Below are 24,387 nucleotides of genomic sequence, written 5' to 3' on the forward strand. Positions count from 1 at the left end.
GTAGAGAAGCGGGCTGTCGGAGTAGGGGTAGGCACCGCGACAGAGACGCGTGGGCGGTGGGCGGTGGCCCCATGAGGCGCTGCTGGGAGGCCGGGAGGCGGCGTCGGCATCGCCACGGCCGCCCACGCACAGCGTGAGGAGTCGCGCGACCACAGGCCGGCCGTGGCCATATCGCGCAGGAATCAGCCGCCCCCGCGCGGCGCTTCGCTAGAGTCCGCCCCCGGGAGCAGCAGCGCCACCGCGACGCTGCCTCGGGGGCGGTCGTGCGCCTCTCTGGAAAGCGCCGGGGGCGGCCGCGGTGGCGGGGGCGACGGTTCCGCCCCCAGCTGCTCCTCCTCCAGCGCGCTCCTCAACCGCCGCCGCCGCAACAAGACCGTCCATTTCGGCGAAAACCTGCTGCTGAACAATGAGGACGGCGGGGGCGGAAGCGGGGGCAGGTCGCGCCGTGGCGGCGGGAGCCGCGTGCGCCGGCTGGGCGGGGGCAGCAGCTACGACGACGACGACGGGGGCGGCAGCGGCACCGATTCCCGCGGGAGCGTCGTCAGCCTGCCCGGCCGGCTCGAGCCCAACGTGCAGCAGCTCTTCAGCTTCATCGAGACCGTGCTCAGCGCCTGGGTGGACACCAGCAACGCCGAGTCGGAGGCGGAGGAGTCGAGCGGGGGCGGCGGCGAGCGCCGGAGGCGGCGGTCTGGCCCGCGGCTGACGCCCGCCGAGGTGTGCGCGCTCATCGGCTGTGCCAACCTGGCGGGCGACCGCGGCATGGGCTGCCCGCGCTACCGACACCGCCACTGGAGGGGCAAGGCCTCCACCTGCAACGCCAACTTCCTCAGCAAGGTATCGCTCCGTGGCACAAACAGTCTCACATAAGTCGTTTTCCACACCCATTACCCGCTTCTCTCGGTATTTGTTAACTAGTTTGTCTATCTGTTTGCTACAAATTTTGCAATGGATTTTAAACAATCTTCCAGGTGTGCTAGAGACATACACTCCTGGAAATGGAAAAAAGAACACATTGACACCGGTGTGTCAGACCCACCATACTTGCTCCGGACACTGCGAGAGGGCTGTACAAGCAATGATCACACGCACGGCACAGCGGACACACCAGGAACCGCGGTGTTGGCCGTCGAATGGCGCTAGCTGCGCAGCATTTGTGCACCGCCGCCGTCAGTGTCAGCCAGTTTGCCGTGGCATACGGAGCTCCATCGCAGTCTTTAACACTGGTAGCATGCCGCGACAGCGTGGACGTGAACCGTATGTGCAGTTGACGGACTTTGAGCGAGGGCGTATAGTGGGCATGCGGGAGGCCGGGTGGACGTACCGCCGAATTGCTCAACACGTGGGGCGTGAGGTCTCCACAGTACATCGATGTTGTCGCCAGTGGTCGGCGGAAGGTGCACGTGCCCATCGACCTGGGACCGGACCGCAGCGACGCACGGATGCACGCCAAGACCGTAGGATCCTACGCAGTGCCGTAGGGGACCGCACCGCCACTTCCCAGCAAATTAGGGACACTGTTGCTCCTGGGGTATCGGCGAGGACCATTCGCAACCGTCTCGATGAAGCTGGGCTACGGTCCCGCACACCGTTAGGCCGTCTTCCGCTCACGCCCCAACATCGTGCAGCCCGCCTCCAGTGGTGTCGCGACAGGCGTGAATGGAGGGACGAATGGAGACGTGTCGTCTTCAGCGATGAGAGTCGCTTCTGCCTTGGTGCCAATGATGGTCGTATGCGTGTTTGGCGCCGTGCAGGTGAGCGCCACAATCAGGACTGCATACGACCGAGGCACACAGGGCCAACACCCGGCATCATGGTGTGGGGAGCGATCTCCTACACTGGCCGTACACCACTGGTGATCGTCGAGGGGACACTGAATAGTGCACGGTACATCCAAACCGTCATCGAACCCATCGTTCTACCATTCCTAGACCGGCAAGGGAACTTGCTGTTCCAACAGGACAATGCACGTCCGCATGTATCCCGTGCCACCCAACGTGCTCTAGAAGGTGTAAGTCAACTACCCTGGCCAGCAAGATCTCCGGATCTGTCCCCCATTGAGCATGTTTGGGACTGGATGAAGCGTCGTCTCACGCGGTCTGCACGTCCAGCACGAACGCTGGTCCAACTGAGGCGCCAGGTGGAAATGGCATGGCAAGCCGTTCCACAGGACTACATCCAGCATCTCTACGATCGTCTCCATGGGAGAATAGCAGCCTGCATTGCTGCGAAAGGTGGATATACACTGTACTAGTGCCGACATTGTGCATGCTCTGTTGCCTGTGTCTATGTGCCTGTGGTTCTGTCAGTGTGATCATGTGATGTATCTGACCCCAGGAATGTGTCAATAAAGTTTCCCCTTCCTGGGACAATGAATTCACGGTGTTCTTATTTCAATTTCCAGGAGTGTATAATTTAAAACGTACCCTAGTACTGAGTAACAATACAATATTAGCTTGTTCTTTTGTCGGAGTGTTTGGCAGAGATGGGATATTTTTCACTTGCTGTTTGCCAAATAGGCCCGCTGCCTGTATAAAAAAGCGGGCTGTAATACTGCAGTTGGTCTCTTAGCCGCCACATCAGTAACTCAAGATCAATAACAAGGGAAAATCCACATAGTAATGAACATAGACCCATCAAAGCTCCACATACTGATCTAATACATAATGAACTTGAATTACTGATGTGCCGTTGCCGTGTCCCACCCCGTGGAGGCGGACCAAGTACAGTGTCAGGCAGTTTTAGTCGACTTTACCAGAGATGAAAAATGTTGGTAACTCCTGATATCACAGTTTCCCTGTAGGAGCAGCATGTTGAGCAGTAGAATCAAAAGCGTTTGAGGTGGCATGCGACCGGATAAGCATGGCTGAGCGAAGAGTGGGGGGAGGGGGGGGGGGGAAGAGTAGGCGGACAGTGAAAGGGGGAGGAGGAGTTTTGGGCAATGTGTTTGATATAGACATACACGAGCAAAGCTGTGGGGAAATGCTAGCATATACAGAGTGTAACGGGTATATAAGTGCATATATTTCTGTTGGCGACTGAGTGCGATGTTCTGAACTACATCAGGATGTACGTCATTAGAAAACTAATAATTATAACCATTACAGTCCTATGTTGTTACATTGGTTAGTACCTCCAAGAAAAGCAAGCCACAAACCCTTCTTTTTCCTTGCGCAGCAGCTGTAAGTGTACATGTATGGACCCAAAAACGTTAGTCTATAATGACAGCCATAGCTTGCCTAGTGGTGCAGTACAACCATGCAGCAAACATCAGTTTGTAAAGTATGTGATACGTTTGCGCGAAGACTGTTCGACGTAGAAGAAATACAGCAAACACACTGATGTGTGTACATTTTAAGATACCACATATAAAAATATCTGCTCTTATACCCGTTACACTTCTATAAAACAACCTTGAAATAAGAAATATAATCTCATCAAAATACTTAAAATATGTTGCGAAACTTCATACACACAAGACTAAAACGCAGAAAAGAAGTATTTATATACAAAAAATTGTAATGTAATATTTCTAATCGGACTACAAAGTATAAAACAATTTCTGCTATCCCATACAGATTCCTAACTTCTTATAGAAAACCAACAAGGAAGAAAGGGAATATACATATTTAGCAGATGGAAGAAGTTATACCTACTTAGTACGCACTGTTAAGAAACTGTCGAAACCGCTTGACATTTAATCACAATGCCGGCCGCTGTGGTCTCGCGGTTCTAGGCGGGCAGTCCGGAACCGTGTGACTGCTACGGTCGCAGGTTCGAATCCTGCCTCGGGCATGGATGTGTGTGATGTCCTTAGGTTAGTTAGGTTTAAGTAGTTCTAAGTTCTAGGGGACTAATGACCACAGCAGTTGAGTCCCATAGTGCTCAGAGCCATTTGAACCATTTTTGATTTAATCACAATGAACTGATAAAAGATAGTTTTACAGTCATCCCGAAGAACGGAAAAGCCATCTTGTGAAAAAGTGTCTTTGCATGGCTGCTGACAGACAAAGAGACGAAGACCTCATACTAGCTTGTTGACGAATATTCAAAGAGATATGAAGCAGCTAAGCCTGCCAACAAGAGAAATGATGCCACGTGGTTGGTAAAGACAGCTCCGAATAATGTGAAAAGGCTAGTTTACAGAGCACCGTTAATATCTTAGCTACTTAGCTCTGTCCGCCTTTTAACCCAACCACATAAAGAGACGACCTGTAGTCGCATAAAGTTGTTATGGCATTTAAATCGCAAATGCGCATTTCGCTGAATGAACGCATGAAGTTCAGTTTCTGCCTAGTAGATGACTCTTAAATAAATGTAATCTAATTCGAAGCACAGACCATCTGTACCACATGGTAGCTGTTGTTAGTGAACGGCCAAAGCGGCGAAGAGAGTAAAACTGAAATACAGAGCGCGTGATAGTATACTGTGAAGCGGAACGATAACAAAGATTTCTATCTGGTAAACACCAATCTGGTGACATAATGGGACAAGGGAAAATGAGGAATAAGAGAAGTCAGAGATTAAGAGAGAAGGTGATAAAACGTAAATGTACTCTCGAGCATCAAAAGGGAATGGGTAGCGCAGACCTTCAAGATCAGATGACAGCTCTGTTTCCAGTCACTCGAATCAGTTCTTTTTTACGTTTTTGATATGTGTATCTTCGTCTCCTACATTATCGAATGAAGTCATTACGCTTTAGACCCTTAAAATATTATTTATTGCGAGTGCAGTTGTGACAAGCGGTCACTGTCAAGCACTGTGGGATATTGGGGTCGCACTCTGTAACATAAAGTTGTGACACACTAGTAGATACTTCGCAGCAGTGTAAAACCAACCACAACATGTATTTGGTCTTCCGCTGATGGCAACAATGTTCCAGCGTGTCACAACTTTGTTGTAGAGTGCGACCGCAATATTCCACAATGCTTGACAGAGACCACGTGTCGAACTGCAGTCGCAATAAATAATATTTTAAGAGCCTAAAGCGGAAAGACTTTATTCAAAAATTTCACTGAGGCTGTGGATCCAGTCCTTATCAAAATCTTTGATTTTGTATCACAAGAGAAAAAAGACGGCTACACCGACTTTAGGAGCCATGCTCCAAGACTTTTTTTTCACTTGCTGCTTTTTGTTTACTGACCCACCCTCTGATTGCTTATGGTGGGTCGTATTATGCCACTTGGCCGCTGTGACTGTGTTCGGGGCTCGGAGTGGCTAATATGTCACCTCCCCGGCTCCCGATCCCATTCACACCGTTGCCCGTGCCCCGCCACGTGGAGGCGGGCTTTTTGTGGTATATGTACATTTTTCTACTTCGTTGTGCAGCTTTTTTTAAAAAAATATATTGCAGATAATATAATGGAATGCGGAAGCGAAATATAAATTTATTTAGTAACTAAGAAGAGTTAAAAAAGAAGATAGGAAAATGTGTAGATTGAGAAGTTCCCGCCACCTAATATGTGGGTGGCGGCCAGGGTCTTGGAATGACCAAGATGCCGGCCGCCACTCACAGTTCCTTGTCTATACTAACATACTTAAACTAACGTAGTACTAGGGGTAGAAGAGCTATATTTATTATTTACAGATGTACAGTTATGGTGCAGTAATCTTGCTTATATTGTAATATATGCACCTTTTTTTTACTTATTAGGTGAAATGAACTAAATTGCTACATTAGGTTCTAGTCTGTATGTTTAGAGACGACGACAGCAGTGACTAGGATTGAAATTTGGGGGAAGAGTGTACAGGAGAGAGGTATGGGCAGGAAGGATATACACCCCCCAGCTTCGCAAGCAACCCTCCTTGGACGGTGGTTTTCCCCGATCTACGTAAAGTATCCGTCGCGTTGGTCCCAGCTAAGGGGAGCCAAAATTGAGATCCTTCCCTCTAGGCCGGGTGTCGCTGCTTGCCAGGAGGCGTAGGTCCCTAGGGTAGGTGCCTAACTTTAAGCTACTTCTCAATTACAACTACTAGATGCACAGCTACTAGAGTATTGCATTTGCTGTCGAACATCGGGGAGTACTACGCCTCTTAAACGTCAGGAAAAAATATGGGCTCATTTCGCAATGCAGATACTCCTCACTGAGAAGAAAAATCTTACAAGATGATGTATTGTGTGCTGCTCAATAGGAAAAATAAGTGGAAGTGCATGGCAGTGTAAAAAGTGTGCTGTTGCTCAACATTTAGTAGACTTTCCGGGTCTACCAGTTATACTGGCTGATAACTAAAACAATCAAGCTAGCTGATATTTATTATATCTGATTTCAGAGTGACGAATAGCGTATATAAATATACACCACTGGCCATTAAAATTGCTACACCACTAAGATGACGTGCTACAGTCGCGAAATTTAACGGACAGGAAGAGGATGCTGTGTTATGCAAATGATTAGCTTCTTAAAGCATTCACATAAGGTCGGCGCCGGTGGAGACACCTACAACGTGCTGACATGGGGAAAGTTTCCAACCGATTTCTCATACACAAACAGCAGTTGACCGGCATTGCCTGATAAAACGTTGTAGCGATGCCTCGTGTAAGGAGGAGAAATGCGTACCATCGCGTTTCCGACTTTGATAAAGGTCGGATTGAAGTCTATCGCGACTGCGGTTTATCGTATCGCGACATTGCTGCTCGCGTTGGTCGAGATCCGATGACTGTTAGAAGAATATGGAATCGGTGGGCTCCGGAAGGTAATACGAAACGCCGTGCTGGATCCCAACGGCATCGTATCACTAACAGTGAGATGACAGGCATGGCTGTAACGGATCGTGCAGCCATGTAACCGATCGTGCAGCCACGTCTCGAGCCCTGAGTCAACGTATGGGTACGTTTGCAGAACAACAACCATCTACACGAACAGTTCGACGACGTTTGCAGCAGCATGGACTATCAACTCGGAGACCGTGGCTGCGGTTACCCTTGACGCTGCATCACACACAGGAGCGCCTGCGATGGTGTACTCAACGACGAACCTGGGTGCACGAATGGCAAAACGTCATTTTTCGGATGAATCCAGGTTCTGTTTACAGCATCATGATGGTCGCATCCGTGTTTGACGACATCGCGATGAACGCACATTGGAAGCGTGTATTCGTCATCGCCATCCTGGCGTATCACCCGGCGTGATGGTATGGGGTGCCATTGGTTACACGTCTCGGTCACCTCTTGTTCGCATTGACGGCACTTTGAACAGTGGACGTTACATTTCAGATGTGTTACGACCCGTTGCTCTACCCTTCATTCGATCACTGCGAAACCCCACATTTCAGCAGGATAATGCACGACCGCATGTTACAGGTCCCGTACGGGTCCTTCTGGATACAGAAAATGTTCGACTGCTGCCCTGGCCAGCATATTCTCCAGATCTCTCACCAATTGAAAACGTCTGGTCAATGGTGGCCGAGCAACTGGCTCGTCACAATACGCCAGTCACTACTCTTGATGAACTGTGGTAACATGTTGAAGCTGCATGGGCAGCTGTACCTGTACACGCCATCCAAGCTCTGTTTGACTCAATGCCCAGGCGTATCAAGGCCAGAGGTGTTTGTTCTGGGTACTGATTTCTCAGGATCTTTGCACCCAAATTGCGTGAAAATGTAATCACATGTCAGTTCTAGTATAATATATTTGTCCAATGAATACCCGTTTATCATCTGCTTTCTTCTTGGTGTAGCGATTTTAATGGCCAGTAGTGTAATTTCATTGTGTTAAGATGCCGCTGACGCGAGAAAAGCGCGAAGTCGGAGACCAAGCTGCAGCGCTCGCCGTAGATTGCAACGTTCGCCGAGCCATTGTTTGTTTATCCTCTTGCCACCGCGATGTCGTTTCCCGGCCGTTGCAATAATTTAAGGGGCTGAATTAATTACCATACGCTTTAAGCGGGCGCCGAATTCCGCGGCGGCGACTGGCCTGGTTGCGCATTAGCATTTGCCCCAGGGCGACTCAGGGCGCAGGCGGACCGGAGCGCGTCAGCTCCCGAAGAACTGCCGGATTACTGCCCGCCACTGTCGATACAGCGAGCTGCGACCTGCAGCCGCCTAATCCCCGCGCAGAATCGCGGATTTCGCCGCTGATGGAAGTAATTTACTACGGCCCCATTGCCCTTTCTCTATTTGTCTTCTTCTTTCCTCCGTTTCTTCCTCTTCTCTCCGTTACCCCCTTTATCCCCTCCTCCGCTAAACTGCGCGCTCCCGCTATAAAGGCGCGCACTCTCCTGTAGTCCCAGGTACCTCCTCCAGGACAATCCAGTGCTCTATCAAGCACTTTGCAAACCTGTTCCAGATTGTCGCGTTTTCTTCGGCGAAGTCGTTACGGCGGAGAACGGTTTAGCACCCCCACCTTCACCACTCTAGAATCGTATTGGAGAAGCGTACCGAAACCACTTCCTGTACCAGAGAATATTCAGCCTTTCTGTATAACACATTAATTTCTTAGTTCGTACTACGCGAACAGTTAGAAACACAGAGATGAGTGCTCACACAATAATGTTTTCTGTGACACATTTCTGCATGAGCTCTTACTGCGCGAGGTTCTGCAATAGAGAAATGTTCTCTGTGAAACAGATCTCTTACAGCTCTCTTCTACTACAAGCTTTCCATACCTTTGGAAGTGGCACTATGGACTGAAACATGTCCCCTAAAACGCATAACTTAAAAACTATGATCCTTTGTTCATCTTCGCTATTTTGAAACACAAATCTTCTGATGAAGAAGTGCTCATAACTTCTAAGGTAAGCATTTTCGAGCACATATTTACTGGACGTTGTTTTCTTGTTTTGGTCCATACTACCACTTCCCAAAATATGGAAAGCAAAGAGCTTGCAGTAGAAGAGATTTGTTTCACAGTATCGAAGATCAAGAATTGCTTTTGGCTCCTAAGGTATGCGTTTTAGACCCCATGTTTACTTGACGTTTTTGTTTCGAATGATCATTTCTGTTATATCCCTGAACATTGACCACCACATCTGAAACATCTTGTATATCACATTCCATAGACGTATGGAACGTTATCCTTGTGGGCCGAATGAGGGAACGCGTTTTGTTAGTGCCACAGTAATAAAACTTCTTTTTATTCATATTTTTCTTCTTAGAGCATTTATTGGTACAGGCAAGGATTCTTCGAGATATACTTCTAACTTTGCTTTGTCTGAAAAGTTTTCTTCAGTCTGAAAGAACAATTATCTGAGAATCATATCAGCTTTAATCGGGACACTCCCGACCTAATGGTTATCACTGTCAGTTGCCTTAACCAATTAGCCCCTACGAACAGATGCCTGGAAGTAATCCAATTCTTCAGCGTCACACATATTTCTCTTTCACTGTTGTGTTTCATTGTCACTTACTGCTTCTTTCTCACCAATCAATGAATTATTAATTCATTGCACACTCTTGTCAACCAGAATTTGGTTGGATCCTGCAAAAAAAATGCGCTTTATGTACACAAGACTAAGCGGAACGTTACTCAGTCTCAATTGATGCTTGGAGTCTCCTCAAAACAGATTTATTAACTTCCCTCCCCCCACAAGTTTAAGGAATAGGATGTCAGGAAAGTATAAAAACGCACATAGTAATAGAATTATACTGCCTGAAGGATTGCACTTTCTTGTTTTGTATTACAATAAATTTACAAGACTTTTTCTATTGCATATGAAATTTGAATGTGTGTTAATGTGGTAGCAACCGTACTTGAATGCACTATTATACCCTGGTAACTGTCTACCGTCGTGGAGAAAAAATAAGTAAGTTTTCATAATATTTAAAAGAACTGATAATTTATGTATAAAGTATAGGACCTTAACGGAATTTCGTTCTTATTACAAAAAAGCAGTTATATTTTTCCGACTGTTTGTTTGGCTTTCAGAATGTGGAACATTACGATTTGTATTTCAGTAATACTGAGCTGATACATTTAGATTACGATTATATGGGTAAATCAGAATCTCTTGTTTTTCAGCATCTTCCAAACAGTCATTTAACTAAATGTGAATATTATGCAACAGGTACTTTCTTTATACACACTACTGGCCATTAAAATTGCTATACCAAGAAGAAATGCAGATGATAAAAGGGTATTCATTGGACAAATCTATTATAGTAGAACTGACATGTGATAACATTTTCACCCAGTTTAGGTGCATAGATCCTGAGAAATCAGTACCCAGAACAACCACCTCTGGCCGTAATAACGGCCTTGATACGCCTGGGCATTGAGTCAAACAGAGCTTGGATGGCGTGTACAGGTAGAGTTGTCCATGCAACTTCAACACGATACCACAGTTCATAAAGAGTAGTGACTGGCGTATTGTGACGAGCCAATTGCTCGGCCACCATTGACCAGACGTTATCGATTGGTGAGAAATCCGGAGTGTGTGCTGGCCAGGACAGCAGTCGAACATTTTCTGTATCCAGAAAAATACTGACAGAGAAGATAAAAACCCCGCTAGTTCTGGGAACGCTAAGGCAGGATGACGGCACGATGACGAGGGGATGGAGGAATACAGCGGAGTTTCTGCTGTATAAACTGCTCCCTGACGACGTTATCGATACAGACACTCAATATCATGCAACACTAAGAGGAAACCTACACACACCATACAACACTACAACTGTCACCTGTCCTTTTGCGAAAGAAGAGGTTGCGCTAGCAATCTCAGAGCTCAAAAACAAAAAAGCACCTGGACTAGATGGTATCCACTCGGAAACACTGAAAAAACTAGCATCGCAGATCACCCCGTTCCTAACAACGTTGCTGAACGATGCCTTACGGCTGGGCAGGGTACCTACAGTATGGAAAACCTCCAAAGCAGTCATTATTAAGAAATCAGCGGACAGGGATCCTTCAGATCCAAAGACTTACAGGCCAATATGCCTAATAAACACCCTAGCAAAGATTCAGGAGAAGCTACTGTGTAAGCACCTGCAAACACACAGAGCTCTCAGGGGTATGAGCCAACACCAGTTCGGCTTCAGAGCGGGCAGATCAATAGATGATGCCATCAACCAGGCCCTGCACATAGTTAACACCACAAAACAGAAATACGCCATGGCAATAATGATTGACATTGCCGGAGCATTTGATAATCTTTGGTGGCCAGCACTGTTTCAGAGGCTAAGACATCTGGAGGTACCGCAATCACTGTACAACAGTTTTCTGGACTACTGTAAAGACCGAGTAGTCGAATGGCAGATGGACAGCCGGAAAGTAATTAAAAGAATTACCAAAGGCTGTCCTCAAGGGTCGATCTGCGGCCCCATCTTCTGGGACATAACAATCGAACCCCTCCTACAACTTCTGGATGGGGATGACAGGTCAGACGGAATTGTCGCCTACGCAGATGACCTATTAGTTGTAGTCACTGCAAACAACAGAGCCCAGTTAGAAGAGAAAGCCAGTGGATTACTACAAACAATTACTCAGTGGTGTCACAACAACAAACTCAGGATAGCCGAAAACAAAACAACATACACTTTACTGAAAGGATCACTCCAAAGGAATCCTTCGGTTAAAATTGGGGACACAAACATCAAACGAGCACGCATTACGCGCTATCTTGGGGTACACATAGATGAAAAATTGAATTTCCACGAACACATAAGGCTAACAACAGACAAAGCAGAAAAAATACTCCACAAACTGGTGAGGCTAAATTCAAAACAGTACAGACTACCTCTACCAGTCATACGTACATACCACTGTGCGCTCTTCGAATCAGTACTCAGCTTTGCAGCTAGCACGTGGGCACATAGACTGAACGTGGTCACCAACAAAGCATCCGTCAGACGAGGGCAGAGAAGTGTCCTACTTAGGCTATCTGGAGCCTTCGGTACCACCTCAGCAGATGCACTGTGTGTGGTGCTTGGAATATGCCCCATAGATATCACGATTAAATACAGGGCTGCAAGGTACTGGTTAAAGGTGGGGAGACTAGATAAGGTACACACAATAACCGGTGTGCCCATAGAGACGATACGTCACCTTAAAAGTTGGCGTTTGGATACATGGCAAGGTGAGTGGGATGTAAGTGATAAGGGACGTAGACTGCACAACTTCCTCCCTGACATAAGGGAGCGGTTGAGAATGAGACATATCGATCCCAGCCGCGGTATGGTACATTTCTTAACCGGGCACGGACCTTATCCCACGCACTTAAACCGCGTGAGTCTGAGGCAGACACCTACATGCACATGCGGGGAAGAAGGTTCCCCAGAACACACTGTCTTTTTCTGCGGGCAATACGCGAACAATAGACATACACTACACTTAGATTACACAGATACAGACATAGATATATACACAGCAATAAGAGACGAAGAACAATGGGCACAATTAAACGCACTGACAAACAGTATTTCAAAAACAACACATGAGGAGTACATGCGGACACGACATCACAGACATGCCTATGTGCAGCGTAACAGAAATCTCCAGAGGATGGACAGCGATACCCACAGTGACAGCGAAAATAGTGACAATGAGGAGGAACAGGAGGAGGAAGCTGAGATGTGACAGTAAATAAGCAAATTGCTGGCAATCTAGCCAAGAAAACACCAAATGCTGTACATGGATGCGCACCTAATGTAGTTAATACATAGGATTAGTAACAAATAGGATAAGAAACATTTCTCTACTAATAACCATTGTGTGTGTGTGTGTGTGTGTGTGTGTGTGTGTGTGTGTGTGTGTGTGTGTGTGTGTGTGTGACTGGCGGTCAACGGCTCGATGAAACCATTCCGAGGTATTCACCGTCAGTCACACTCGGTGATGGTACTAACAAATCTCTCACCTATACTATCTTCTTTTTATATTCTTCTTAAAAACAACAAAATTTTATTTATATTTCAACCTCAAATTATTTTTATTTTGAATAATTCTTTATAAATTTTGTAGATAAAACAAAAGGAAAGAAAACTGTAAAAAGATGAACAACGAAAATTGTAAGATGTACGACCTGTTTTAAACATCAGGTAACAGGTCTATAATTTGGCAATAAATAAATAAATAAATAAATAAATAAAAGGCCTGCACAGGACATGCAACATGCGGTCGTGCATTATCCTGCTGAAATGTAGGGTTTCGCAGGGATCGAATGAACGGTAGAGCCACGTCTGAAATGTAACGTCCACTGTTCAAAGTGCCGTCAATGCGAACAAGAGGTGACCGAGACGTGTAGCCAATGGCGACCCATCCCATCACGCCGGTTGATACGCCAGTATGGCGATGACGAATACACAATTCCAATGTGCGTTCACCGCGATGTTGCTAAACACGGATGCGACCATTATGATGCTATAAACAGAACCTGGATTCATCCGAAAAAATGACGTTTTGCCATACGTGAACCCAGGTTCGTCGTTGAGTACTCCATCGCAGGCGCTCCTGTCTATGATGCAGCGTCAAGGGTAACCGCTGCCATGGTCTCCGGGCTGATAGTCCATGCTGCTGCAAACGTCGTCGAACTGTTCGTGCAGGTGGTTGTTGTCTTGCAAACATCCCCATCTGTTGACTCAGGGATCGAGACGTGGCTGCACGATCCGTTGTAGCCATGCGGATAAGATGCCTCTCATCTCGACTGCTAGTGACACGAGGCCGTTGGGATCCAGCACGGCGTTCCGTATAACCATCCTGAAACCACCGATTCCATATTCTGCTAACAGCCATTGGATCTCGACTGACGCGAGCAGCAATGTCGCGATACGGTAAACCGCAATCACGATAGGCTACAATCCGACCTTTATCAAAGTCGGAAACGTGATGGTACGGATTTCTCCTCCTTACACGAGGCATCACAACAACGTTTCACCAGGCAACGCCGGTCAACTGTTGTTTGTGTATGAGAAATCGGATGGAAATTTTCCTCATGTCAGCACGTTGTAGGTGTCGTCACCAGTGCCAACCTTGCATGAATGCTCGGAAAAGCTAATTATTTGCATATCACAGCATCTTCTTCCTGCCGTTTGAATTTCGCGTCTGTAGCACGTAATCTTCGTGGTGTAGCAATTTTAATGGCCAGTAGTGTACAACAGAACTGCTTAATTAGCCAAAAGAGTTGCCTCCCTTTCATGAAACCCGTTATCCTGCTATTGTCTGTAGCCGATGTCGATCCTCATTTCATGATAGCAAAAACATGGATACGGTTTTAAAGTGAGTACAACATTTGAAATGTAGATTTGTTACAGTAATTCTATAATAAAATTTCAGGAGGATTATATTTTAGCGTTTGAAGCAGTAAGCAGTCAGCAATATTGAACTATTGTCGTAAACATGTCCGATGTACAAAGTAAATGGAAATCACATTTTTAGTTATGTTCAGAGAGCTTAATAGGTGTTGCAGTCAACTTTGCTTCGATAATAGATTGTGTACATAACAAGCTTCAGCGTTTGTGGAACTATGTGACTGATATTACTTCATGCCTTGATTTCATCCCCAATCCTAAGTCAATGAATTTAATTCATTTAAAACCTGAGGCTAGTTGTTTCCTTCACTGCGGAAAGGATACATTTCCGTGATTACGTCGATGTCAAGAACACGTAGAACCATAACAGAAAAGAGGGAAATATTTTCCGAAGTCATATCCGCTGACACAACAAATATTGGTCCGAGTCCAGAAACTTCCCACCTTACCTCTGTGTCAATGTGGTGGATCCGTATCTGTTCGGCGGTCGTAAAAATTTTTAGAGCTCTCCGAGCCCCACAGCGAAACTTGACGCGTCCCGCCCGGTTGGACAGCACGCCAGACTGCCGTGGTAATGGCCTTCTTCCTCTACGATCCGCACCCGCACACGTGTCAGTCATAAAAAAGTACGCCACTTCTTCACACTGTAGGCGCGGGGTTTTCGGGCTGCCAGCACCCGTACTAGAGTAGTGTTTCTGTTGAACGAGGTGTGTGTGGGGGGGAGGGGCGCCACTTAATTAGGGTAACGCAATAACCTGGCGCGGCCGTCTTTATTACCACCGCGCCGCTGCTCTTTTCCGCCAGGCCGGCTTTGGCAAAAGTTAATTGGATCCTTTTCTCGTCGGCAGAGAACTGGGCGGGCAGACGCGCTGTAAAACAGAGGCACGTCTTACACTTGACTCGCGTCTTTTCATCTGCCCCTGCTGACAACTCGTCGCAGGAGCCAGCCACTACAAAGGCTAGGGGAGCTCTCCCACTGCCGTATGATGAATCACCTTGCAGCGTACGCTGCTGCACATTAAGATCGCAACACAATGATGTCGGTATATAGCACACGTCAAACCGACACCAAGCATAGGGTGTTTCTAAAAGGACTTCACAAATTAAAAAATTCATATAAATTTATTGATATAGAGCTGGGTTTAGTGTTATTTTGTAGGGAAACACATACAGTTTTTTTTTACCTTAAGATGTTGTATGTGGCTTCCGTTGGTTATCCTGCACACATCCCATCGGAAGTCAATTTCATCTCAAACTCGCTGTAGCACTGCAGGTGTAACTTGCTCAGTGGCAGTGCAAATTCTTGCTCTAGGTTCAGGTAGAGATGACGGCACAGGATGAATCCCCATAAAAAAACATCGAGTGGTGTCAGGTCTGGGGAACGTGGGCACCATGCAACTGGTGCATCACGGCCAGTCTGTTGACCTGAAGAGCAGTCACTGACACCAGCCAGATTATGGGGTCGTACACCATCTTGCAAGAAATAAACATTTCGTTCTTGGTCTTCCTTGTCGATCTGTGTAATCAAAAATTGTTGTAACATATCCAGGTACATTACCCCGTTGATGGTTCTCACACGGAAAAAAGGGGCCGTACACTTTGTTCTTGCTCAATGCACAAAAATAGTTCAGTTTATAGGTATCACGAACATGTTGCAATGTTTGATGTGCGTTTTCACTACCCCAAATACTACAGTTATGTGTGTTAACGTTTCCACTTACGTGAAAAGTCGACTCTGCAGAAAAGATGGTTTTGTCCAAGAAATGTTCATCTTTGTGTAATCGATTTAACATATCCGCACAGAAGTTCTTGCGAGCAATTTTATCAGTGGCCTTTATTGCTTGTACGATCGTCAGTCCCTACGGTTTCAAACATAACGGTTTCCCAACACACGCCAAACAGCAGTCGTATGTGGGATTTGCAGTTCGCGAGATGCACGCCAGGTCGATTTCGTAGGGCTGTTGACAAAACGTAGTCTCACTCGCTCAACGACGTGGTCAGATTTGCTTTGATGACCTGATCTGTGTCAAACGTAGTCTCACTCGCTCAACGACGTGGTCAGATTTGCTTTGATGACCTGATCTGTGTCTTATCTATGTCTTATCGATGATCCCGTTTCTACAAAAGATGTATGCCACTCCTAAATTGTAGGCCTCGTAGGAGGGTCTTTATCGTACTTGGTACGGAAAGTACGCAGAAATGTTGTCGCCGACTATCGATTCTTCAAACTAAAACACACAGCTAGCACGCTCGGGTCCAGTGAAGGCAGCCATCTTTAACGCAACTGCCACCAGCGCTCTTTACGGGCCGATTCGGCACTAACGAACTACGCGAGATAACACTTGATCCATTTCCCTTCAGATTGACACTACAGTCACCACTATAGGCACTATTAATTAATTTTTATGAGTTTTCAAAGTTGTAAAATCCTTTTTAAAACACCCTATACAGGGTGTTACAAAAAGGTACGGCCAAACTTTCAAGATACATTCCTCACACACAAATAAAGAAAAGATGTTATGTGGACATGTGTCCGGAAACGCTTACTTTCCATGTTAGAGTTCATTTTATTACTTCTCTTCAAATCACATTAATCATGGAATGGAAACACACAGCAACAGAATGTACCAGCGTGACTTCACTTTGTTACAGGAAATGTTTAAAATGTCCTCCGTTAGCGAGGATACATGCATCCACCCTCCGTCGCATGGAATCCCTGATGCGCTGATGCAGCCCTGGAAATGGTGTATTGTATGACAGCCGTCCACAATACGAGCACAAAGAGTCTCTACATTTGGTACCGGGGTTGCGTAGACAAGAGCTTTCAAATGCCCCCATAAATGAAAGTCAAGAGGGTTGAGGTCAGGAGAGCGTGGAGGCCACGGAATTGGTCCGCCTCTACCATTCCATCGGTCACCGAATGTGTTGTTGGGAAGCGTACGAACACTTGGACCGAAATGTGCAGGAGCTTCATCGTGCATGAATCACATGTTGTGTCGTACTTGTAAAGGCACATGTTCTAGCAGCACAGGTAGAGTTTCCCGTATGAAATCATGATAACGTGCTCCATTGAGCGTAGGTGGAAGAACTTGGGGCCCAATCGAGACATCACCAACAATGCCTGCCCAAACGTTCACAGAAAATCTGTGTTGATGACGTGATTGTACAATTGCGTGCGGATTCTCGTCAGCCCACACATGTTGATTGTGAAAATTTACAATTTGATCACGTTGGAGTGAAGCCTCATTCGTAAAGAGAACATTTGCACTGAAATGAGGATTGACACATTGTCGGATGAACCATTCGCAGAAGTGTACCCGTGGAGGCCAATCAGCTGCTGATAGCGCCTGCACACGCTGTACACTGTACGGAAACAACTGGTTCTCCAGTAGCACTCTCCATTCAGTGACGTGGTCAACATTACCTTGTACAGCAGCAACTTCTCTGACGCTGACATTAGGGTTATCGTCAACTGCACGAAGAATTGCCTCGTCCATTGCAGGTGTCCTCGTCGTTCTAGGTCTTCCCCAGTCGCGAGTCATAGGCTGGAATGTTCCGTGCTCCCTAAGACGCCGATCAATTGCTTCGAACGTCTTCCTGTCGGGACACCTTCGTTCTGGAAATCAGTCTCGATACAAACGTACCGCGCCACGGCTATTGCCCCGTGGTAATCCATACATCAAATGGGCGTGTGCCAACTCCGAATTTGCAAACATCGCACTGACTGCAAAACCACGTTCGTTATGAACAGTAACCCGTTGATGCTACGTACTGATGTGCTTGATGCTAGTACTGTAGAGCAATGAGTCGCATGTCAACACAAGCACCGAAGTCAACATTACCTTCCTTCAATTGGGGCAACTGGCGGTGAAACGAGGAAGTACAGTACATACTGACGAAACTAAAATGAGCTCTAACATGGAAATTAAGCGTTTCCGGACACATGTCCACATAACATCTTTTCTTTACTTGTGTGTGAGGAATGTTTCCTGAAAGTTTGGCCGTACGTTTTTGTAGCACCCTGTATACCACATGATTGAGAATATATAGCGTAAATGACCTAGAGTACCTGGCAATGCTTCGCAATTGCTAAATAACTACTGGAATTGGATGTACGTCCAAACCCCCTCTTTCTCCCTCTTTCTGTCCTCCTCCTTCCCCCTCTCTTCATCCATCACCTCCCCCTCGCTCTCTCCCGTTACTCTCTCTTCCCGTCTCCTCTTCCCCTTGCCCCTCGTCCACATCATTCTTCCCCCTCTCTGTGGCCATTTTCTCCTTCACCCCTTTCTGTCCATGTTCTCTTCCCCTCTCTCATCATGAGACTTGATTGTTGTTAATACAAAAAAAACCTTGATTACAAACAGAAGTTGCTTGAGTTGATAAATTGGTGGGGATAATTGGTATATGGGGTATGAGAGAGACCCCTCCAGCTCCTGGATCTTTGAGAATAGTAGCTTCAATGGCGGTATTTCGCGTAGTTTTAATATCTGAACGTGTAGGATTACGAAGTTTCAGACGCTTCAGATTCCATAATAGTATTCTTATTCTATTCGTAAGCCGATAAACCACAAATAGCCACTGGACTCGCATTCGGGAGGACGACGGTTCGATCCCGCGTCCGGCCATCCTGATTTAGGTTTTCCGCGTTTTCCCTAAATCGCTCCAGTCAAATGCCGGGATGGTTCCTTTGAAAGGGCACGATCGACTTCTTTCCCCATCCTTCCCTAATCCGATGAGACCGATGACCTCGGTGTTTGGTCTCTGCCCCCCAAAACAACCCAACCCACAAATAGCCGGCCGTTGTGGCCCAGCCGTTCTAGGCGCTTCAGTCTGGAACCGCGCGACCGCTACGTCGCATGTTCGAATCCTACCTCGGGCATGGATGTGTGTGATGTCCTTAGGTTCAAGTAGTTCTAAGTTCTAGGGGACTGATGACCTCAGATGTTAAGTCCCATAGTGCTCAGAGCCATTTTTGAAACTACAAATAAAAGTTTCCTGTTTCCTGTTAGAACCGAATGCGAGAATGAAAACAAACACATTTTTGGGTATACAGTTTTTGATATGTATAGGAGAAAGAATATATATCCCTTTCAGACCCACTGGCTAAAGTAGCGTACATTTAACTTCATTTACACATCTCTGAATGTCCCACCTCCTGGGCATCATTGTAAAACTATCAACAAGTGAAAGTAGCAGAGCGCAGCAGCTTGTGACCGCCAGAATACACGGTTGTTGTTTGCTAGTTATACTACACTGAACCACCGGATATTATTATTGTTATTTCGCACGGTAATTACTAAATTATCAGTGTACTTATTACGACAATGAGGATTTGAAAAATAATTATTTTAGTCCATAAAAATAAGCCAAGTGTAAAAAGTATACAATGAAAACGGGTACATACATTTGTATAACTCTGTCAGCTAAACTCATTAAAAATCACCTAAAATCATTAGGGTATAAAGAGAAACTTTCGTTCCGCCAGCAAAAAAAAATCAGGTCTGAAAGAGGTATGGGGGAAACAATTTGTCTAGTGCCCTGCTATCGTACTTAAAAATTACTGCAGAAGAAAAAATAAACAGCACAATTTAACACCACAGCTTCCGCCTCACGTTTTTTCAATCAGGAAATGCGCTTGTGCATTAGATCCAGAGTAATGTCAATTTTATTAAGTGATAGTTATTTTACAATATTACATGTCACCATAACCAGAAAACGTGTAAGATGTTGACTGGAAATTGTCATAAGCGCAAAACCTCAAGAGTAGGTTTCATGTGGAGATCTAAAGAGCGATGAACAACTCTAAAAAGAAAGGAAAAAACTGAGATCCGCTGGAAAGGTCCTAAGAAACTTTATACTATCCATGAAAGCCGTAGCTTACAAAATCCTCGTTCTAAACGGTCTTCTGAGACTTGGAGGTCCCTTACCCTGTGGGGTTAATGCAGAAGATGGAGAAATGCCGAAGAGGGTGGTCTCGTACAGTAAGCGCTGGTTTGTTACGGAAATGATCAAACTACAGTGGCAGATAGTGTAAGAGAAGCGTCACGAAAAAATTTAGAAATGAACATTACAGTTCAACCTTACTACTGTCGGTAAACCTCAGCGTTCCTCTCGCGAAGCAGGCAGCAGAATAAATAAATGGTATTCGAACAAGAATTACCCTCCGCTACACACACACTGCAAGGTGGATTGCGGAGCATATATGTAGACGTAAATTGTAAATTTTCTCTGAATGGTTGAACACAATATGCGGACTGCTGATTGTGATAAAAACGTAGTACGTACTCGTCTACCGTGCTGCATATGCAACGTGGAACACGGTTAGGAGTTACACCCCGGCAGAATACGTAAACACAGCATGACCCCTGCCACAGAATGGATGGTAGGCGAGATTTGCGATCCACCGCGTGCCCCATCACATCAAGTGGAACGGCGCCATAGCGTCCAGTATGGCGAGATTGCGTAATTGCTCGTATGCTCGCCTCGCGAGAGCCGTTCTACGCGACTGATGGTCTCCGCCGTGTTCCACGCATTCTGCGTGGCACTGCGTACACGCAACTGCGGATGCATGTGAAGGGATATCGCAGCTTATGAAGACCAACAGTCGCAACTCTTTTTCTTTTCTAAACTTCCATTATATTTCTAAATACTGTTTTATTTTCATTAGACGCTTCTCACGACTGATGAGTCTCCTAGGAAAATAAGTTATTCAAGTGCATTACGTATCTCTACCACACATTCTGGTTAAAAAATGGTTCAAATGGCTCTGAGCACTATGCGACTTAACATCTTAGGTCATCAGTCCCCTAGAACTTAGAACTACTTAAACCTAACTAACCTAAGGACATCACACACATTCTGGAATTTCAGTATTATAAAGCGATTTTTCTCACGTTTTAACGTTATGAAATGGACCTCCGTGACAGATTCAAAAATTTGTAGAAACTGTAGTCGTTTGAAAGAAAAACTCCTTTTGAGTGCTGCGCAATAAGATTTTTTCTCTAACCTGTGCAGCCAGACGCGTTTCGCCTTATTTATGACGCACCTTCAGTTGTTGTCCTGAAATATGATTTTCCCGTTTGCGCATATAGGTTGTCGTTTGCGCATATACTGTACGTTATTTAAAGGGGTTCATTGAAGCTTTTTGTAATACAGTGAAAGGACCTTACAGATCAGAGTCTAATTCATTATTTGTAAGCCAGACAAGTATGAAACTGGTTGAAAGCTTGCATTTTTCTTTGTGGTCGCTGTTTTCGAAATACAGCTCCGTAGCTGCCATTTTTTTGTGTCTTAGAGTGTCTTTCGTTTCTGTAAGTTTTGCCAACGATAACCCGTATGTGCAAGTGATAACTGATAGGTGCAAACTAAAGGATCTTGTATATTTGTGATCACTCACTGAAGATGCCTCAGTCGAAACATCTTCTTTAAAATTGCCTCGAAGAGGGCAGACTGCAGCGCGTTGTAGCCGCGCGGTCTGGGATGTCTTGTCACGGTCTGTGCGGTTCCCCCCGTCGGAGGTTCGAGTCCTTCCTCAGGCATTAAGTTAGTTAAGTTAGATTAACTAGCGTGTAGGGTTAGGGACCGATGCCTTCAGCAGTTTGGTCCCACAAGACCTTACCACAAATTTGCACAAACGGACTGTTGACACAGACTCAACACGAATGTAGAAAACCTCGTTCTTGTGAAACACAACTAGCTCTTTAGTCAAGATGTTGAGTGCTATCGACAAGGGATTTTAAATTGATTCTGTATTTCTAGATTTCCAGAAGACGTTTGACACCGTCCGTCACAAGCGGATTGTAATCAAATTGTGCTTATGGAATTATGTGACAGGAGGTCATAGTTTTTAGTAATTGATGGAAAGTCATCGAGCAAAACAGAAGTGATTTCTGGCATACCCCAATGTAGTTTCATAGATCCTCTGCTATGTCTTAGCTATATAAACAATTTAGGACATAATATGAGCAGCCGTCTTTGGTTGTTTGCAGGTGACACTGTCGTTTATCGTCTAGCAAATGCATCAGAATATCCAAGCAAATTACAAAACGATTTAGAAAGGAAATATGTATGCTACGAAAATTGGCAATTGATCCTAAATACCTCGGGCATGGATGTGTGTGATGTCCCTAGGTTAGTTAGGTTTAAGTAGTTTTAAGTTCTAGGGGACTGATGACCTCAGCAATTGAATCCCATAGTGCTCAGAGCCATTTGAACCATATTTGATCCTAAATAATAAAAAGTGTGAGTTCATCCATGTGAGTGCTAAAAGGAATCCGTTAAACTTCGGTTAAAGCTAAAGTCCGTAGATTCAACTAAGTACCTAGGAAGTACGAACAACTTAAACTGGAAAGAACACATAGAATATGTTATGAGGAAGGCGAACCAAAGGTTGCATTTTGTTGGCAGAAGACTTAGAAGATGAAACAGATCTACTAAAGACACTGCCTACATTACGCTTGTCGGTCGTCCTTTGGAGTACTGTTGTGCGGTGTGGGATCCTTATAAGATAGGGTTAACGGAGTACATCGAGAAAGTTCAAAGAATGACAGTACTTTTGTATTACCGAGAAATGGGGGAGAAAGTGTCACGGACATAGTACAGGATTTGGGATGGACGTCATTAAAAGAAATACTTTTCTCGCCGAGGTGGGAACTTCTCACGAAATTTCAATCACCAACTGTCACCTCGCCGGCCGCGGTGGTCTAGCGGTTCTGGGCGCGCAGTCCGGAACCGCGCGACTGCTACGGTCGCAGGTTCGAATCCTGCCTCGGGCATGGATGTGTGTGATGTCCTTAGGTTAGTTAGGTTTAAGTAGTTCTAAGTTCTAGGGGACTGATGACCACAGATGTTAAGTCCCATAGTGCTCAGAGCCATTTTTGAACTGTCACCTCCGAATGCGAAAATATTCTTTTGACGCCGACCTACATAGCGAGAAACGATCATCCTAGTAAAATAAGGGAAATCAGAGCTCGCAGGGAAAGATATAGGTGTTCGATTTTTCCGCGCGCTGTTCGAGAGTGGAATAATAGAGAATAACTGTGAAGGTGCTTCGATGAACCTCCTGCCAGGGTCTTAAGTGTTATTAGCAGAGTATCCATGTACATGTAGAAGTAAAGCGAAAGGTGTCTGTGTGCACAATTTAAATACGGAAACTTAATGTGCAGCATGCATTTTTCTTTTATGCTACGGCAACTTATATATAGATGCTGTGGCCACCACAAGAAACCTCGTAGGAAGTTTAATGTTAAAGACTGACCTCTGTACTTCAGTCAATGTCCTACTATCTGATGTATTCGAACTGTCCTCATTGACGATCGATTGAGTTCGACAATGCTTTTCTCTTTTTGTTTCCGATTTCATACACACTCTACCGTTAATCAAAGAATCGCTGTTTATAGAGAAAAGAGTGGCAGCAATTTTTTCTTCACGTGTATGGAATTGCTTCACACTGAGAAACTACTTTGGTAGGGTAGAAGAGGGGTATTGGCGGGGGAAAGGGGGGGGGGAGAATTTCCAGGACGAATGGTTTCACTCATCAGCTGAGTACACACTCTTCTGAAACTTCCTGGAAGTTTCATTCTGGGAGCAATCCCCTGGACTGTGCCTGAATAAGATGTGCGCATTATTCTTTTAGCGCAAGTACTTCTACAAAGTACCACAAAGAATGCGGGGGAAGTCTGTGCAGTCTGAAAAGTAGATGACAGGAATACCAACGGAATTGAAGATGTGACGGCGGTACCTGGATAGCTCAGTCAATAACAGCATTGCCAGAGAAATGCAACGTCCTGGGTGCGATCCCCAGTCCGGCAAACACTTGCAAATTGCCAGGATGTTTAAAACTGCGCTTACTCCACTGCAGAGTGAAAATGTTGTCTTGGAAACAACACAAACGGATAAGCACGACCCATTCATTCGAAATCCATTTTCTGGATCACCTAAAGCAATTCAAATCGGGCATAGGCCAGTGGCGCTTAAAAATTACAAAAACAAACTGAATGAGCATTTGAAGTAAGAGGTACTGGGTAAATCTGAGCAGCGCCCGGGCCTAGCCGCACTATGCTAGGAACTACATCGATTAAGGCTTCCAAAGTCACGGCCGAAACGAATGTACAGAATGCAAAAAGGAACTAAAAAGATGTAAACAACAAGTCGTACACTTAAGGGATTAGCAGTTACCATTAAAATCAGGCAAAAACGTCTTGAAGAATTATGGAA

At 45.6% G+C, this 24,387-nt stretch overlaps 1 protein-coding gene across 1 annotated transcript in view; it reads left to right on the forward strand.

Moving 5' to 3' along the window:
* Positions 1-704: 704 nt before the first annotated feature.
* The window catches only part of LOC126419799 (protein still life, isoforms C/SIF type 2), a 924,442-nt gene continuing 900,759 nt past the window's right edge, over positions 705-24,387 (forward strand). Inside the window, exon 1 of the mRNA XM_050086986.1 lies at positions 705-834. Within this exon, the coding sequence (XP_049942943.1) occupies positions 760-834 (75 nt within the window). The 5' untranslated portion in view covers positions 705-759. The remainder of the gene's footprint in view (positions 835-24,387) is intronic.

Source organism: Schistocerca serialis, chromosome 9 (assembly GCF_023864345.2).
Source record: "Schistocerca serialis cubense isolate TAMUIC-IGC-003099 chromosome 9, iqSchSeri2.2, whole genome shotgun sequence".
Taxonomy (NCBI): domain Eukaryota; kingdom Metazoa; phylum Arthropoda; class Insecta; order Orthoptera; family Acrididae; genus Schistocerca; species Schistocerca serialis.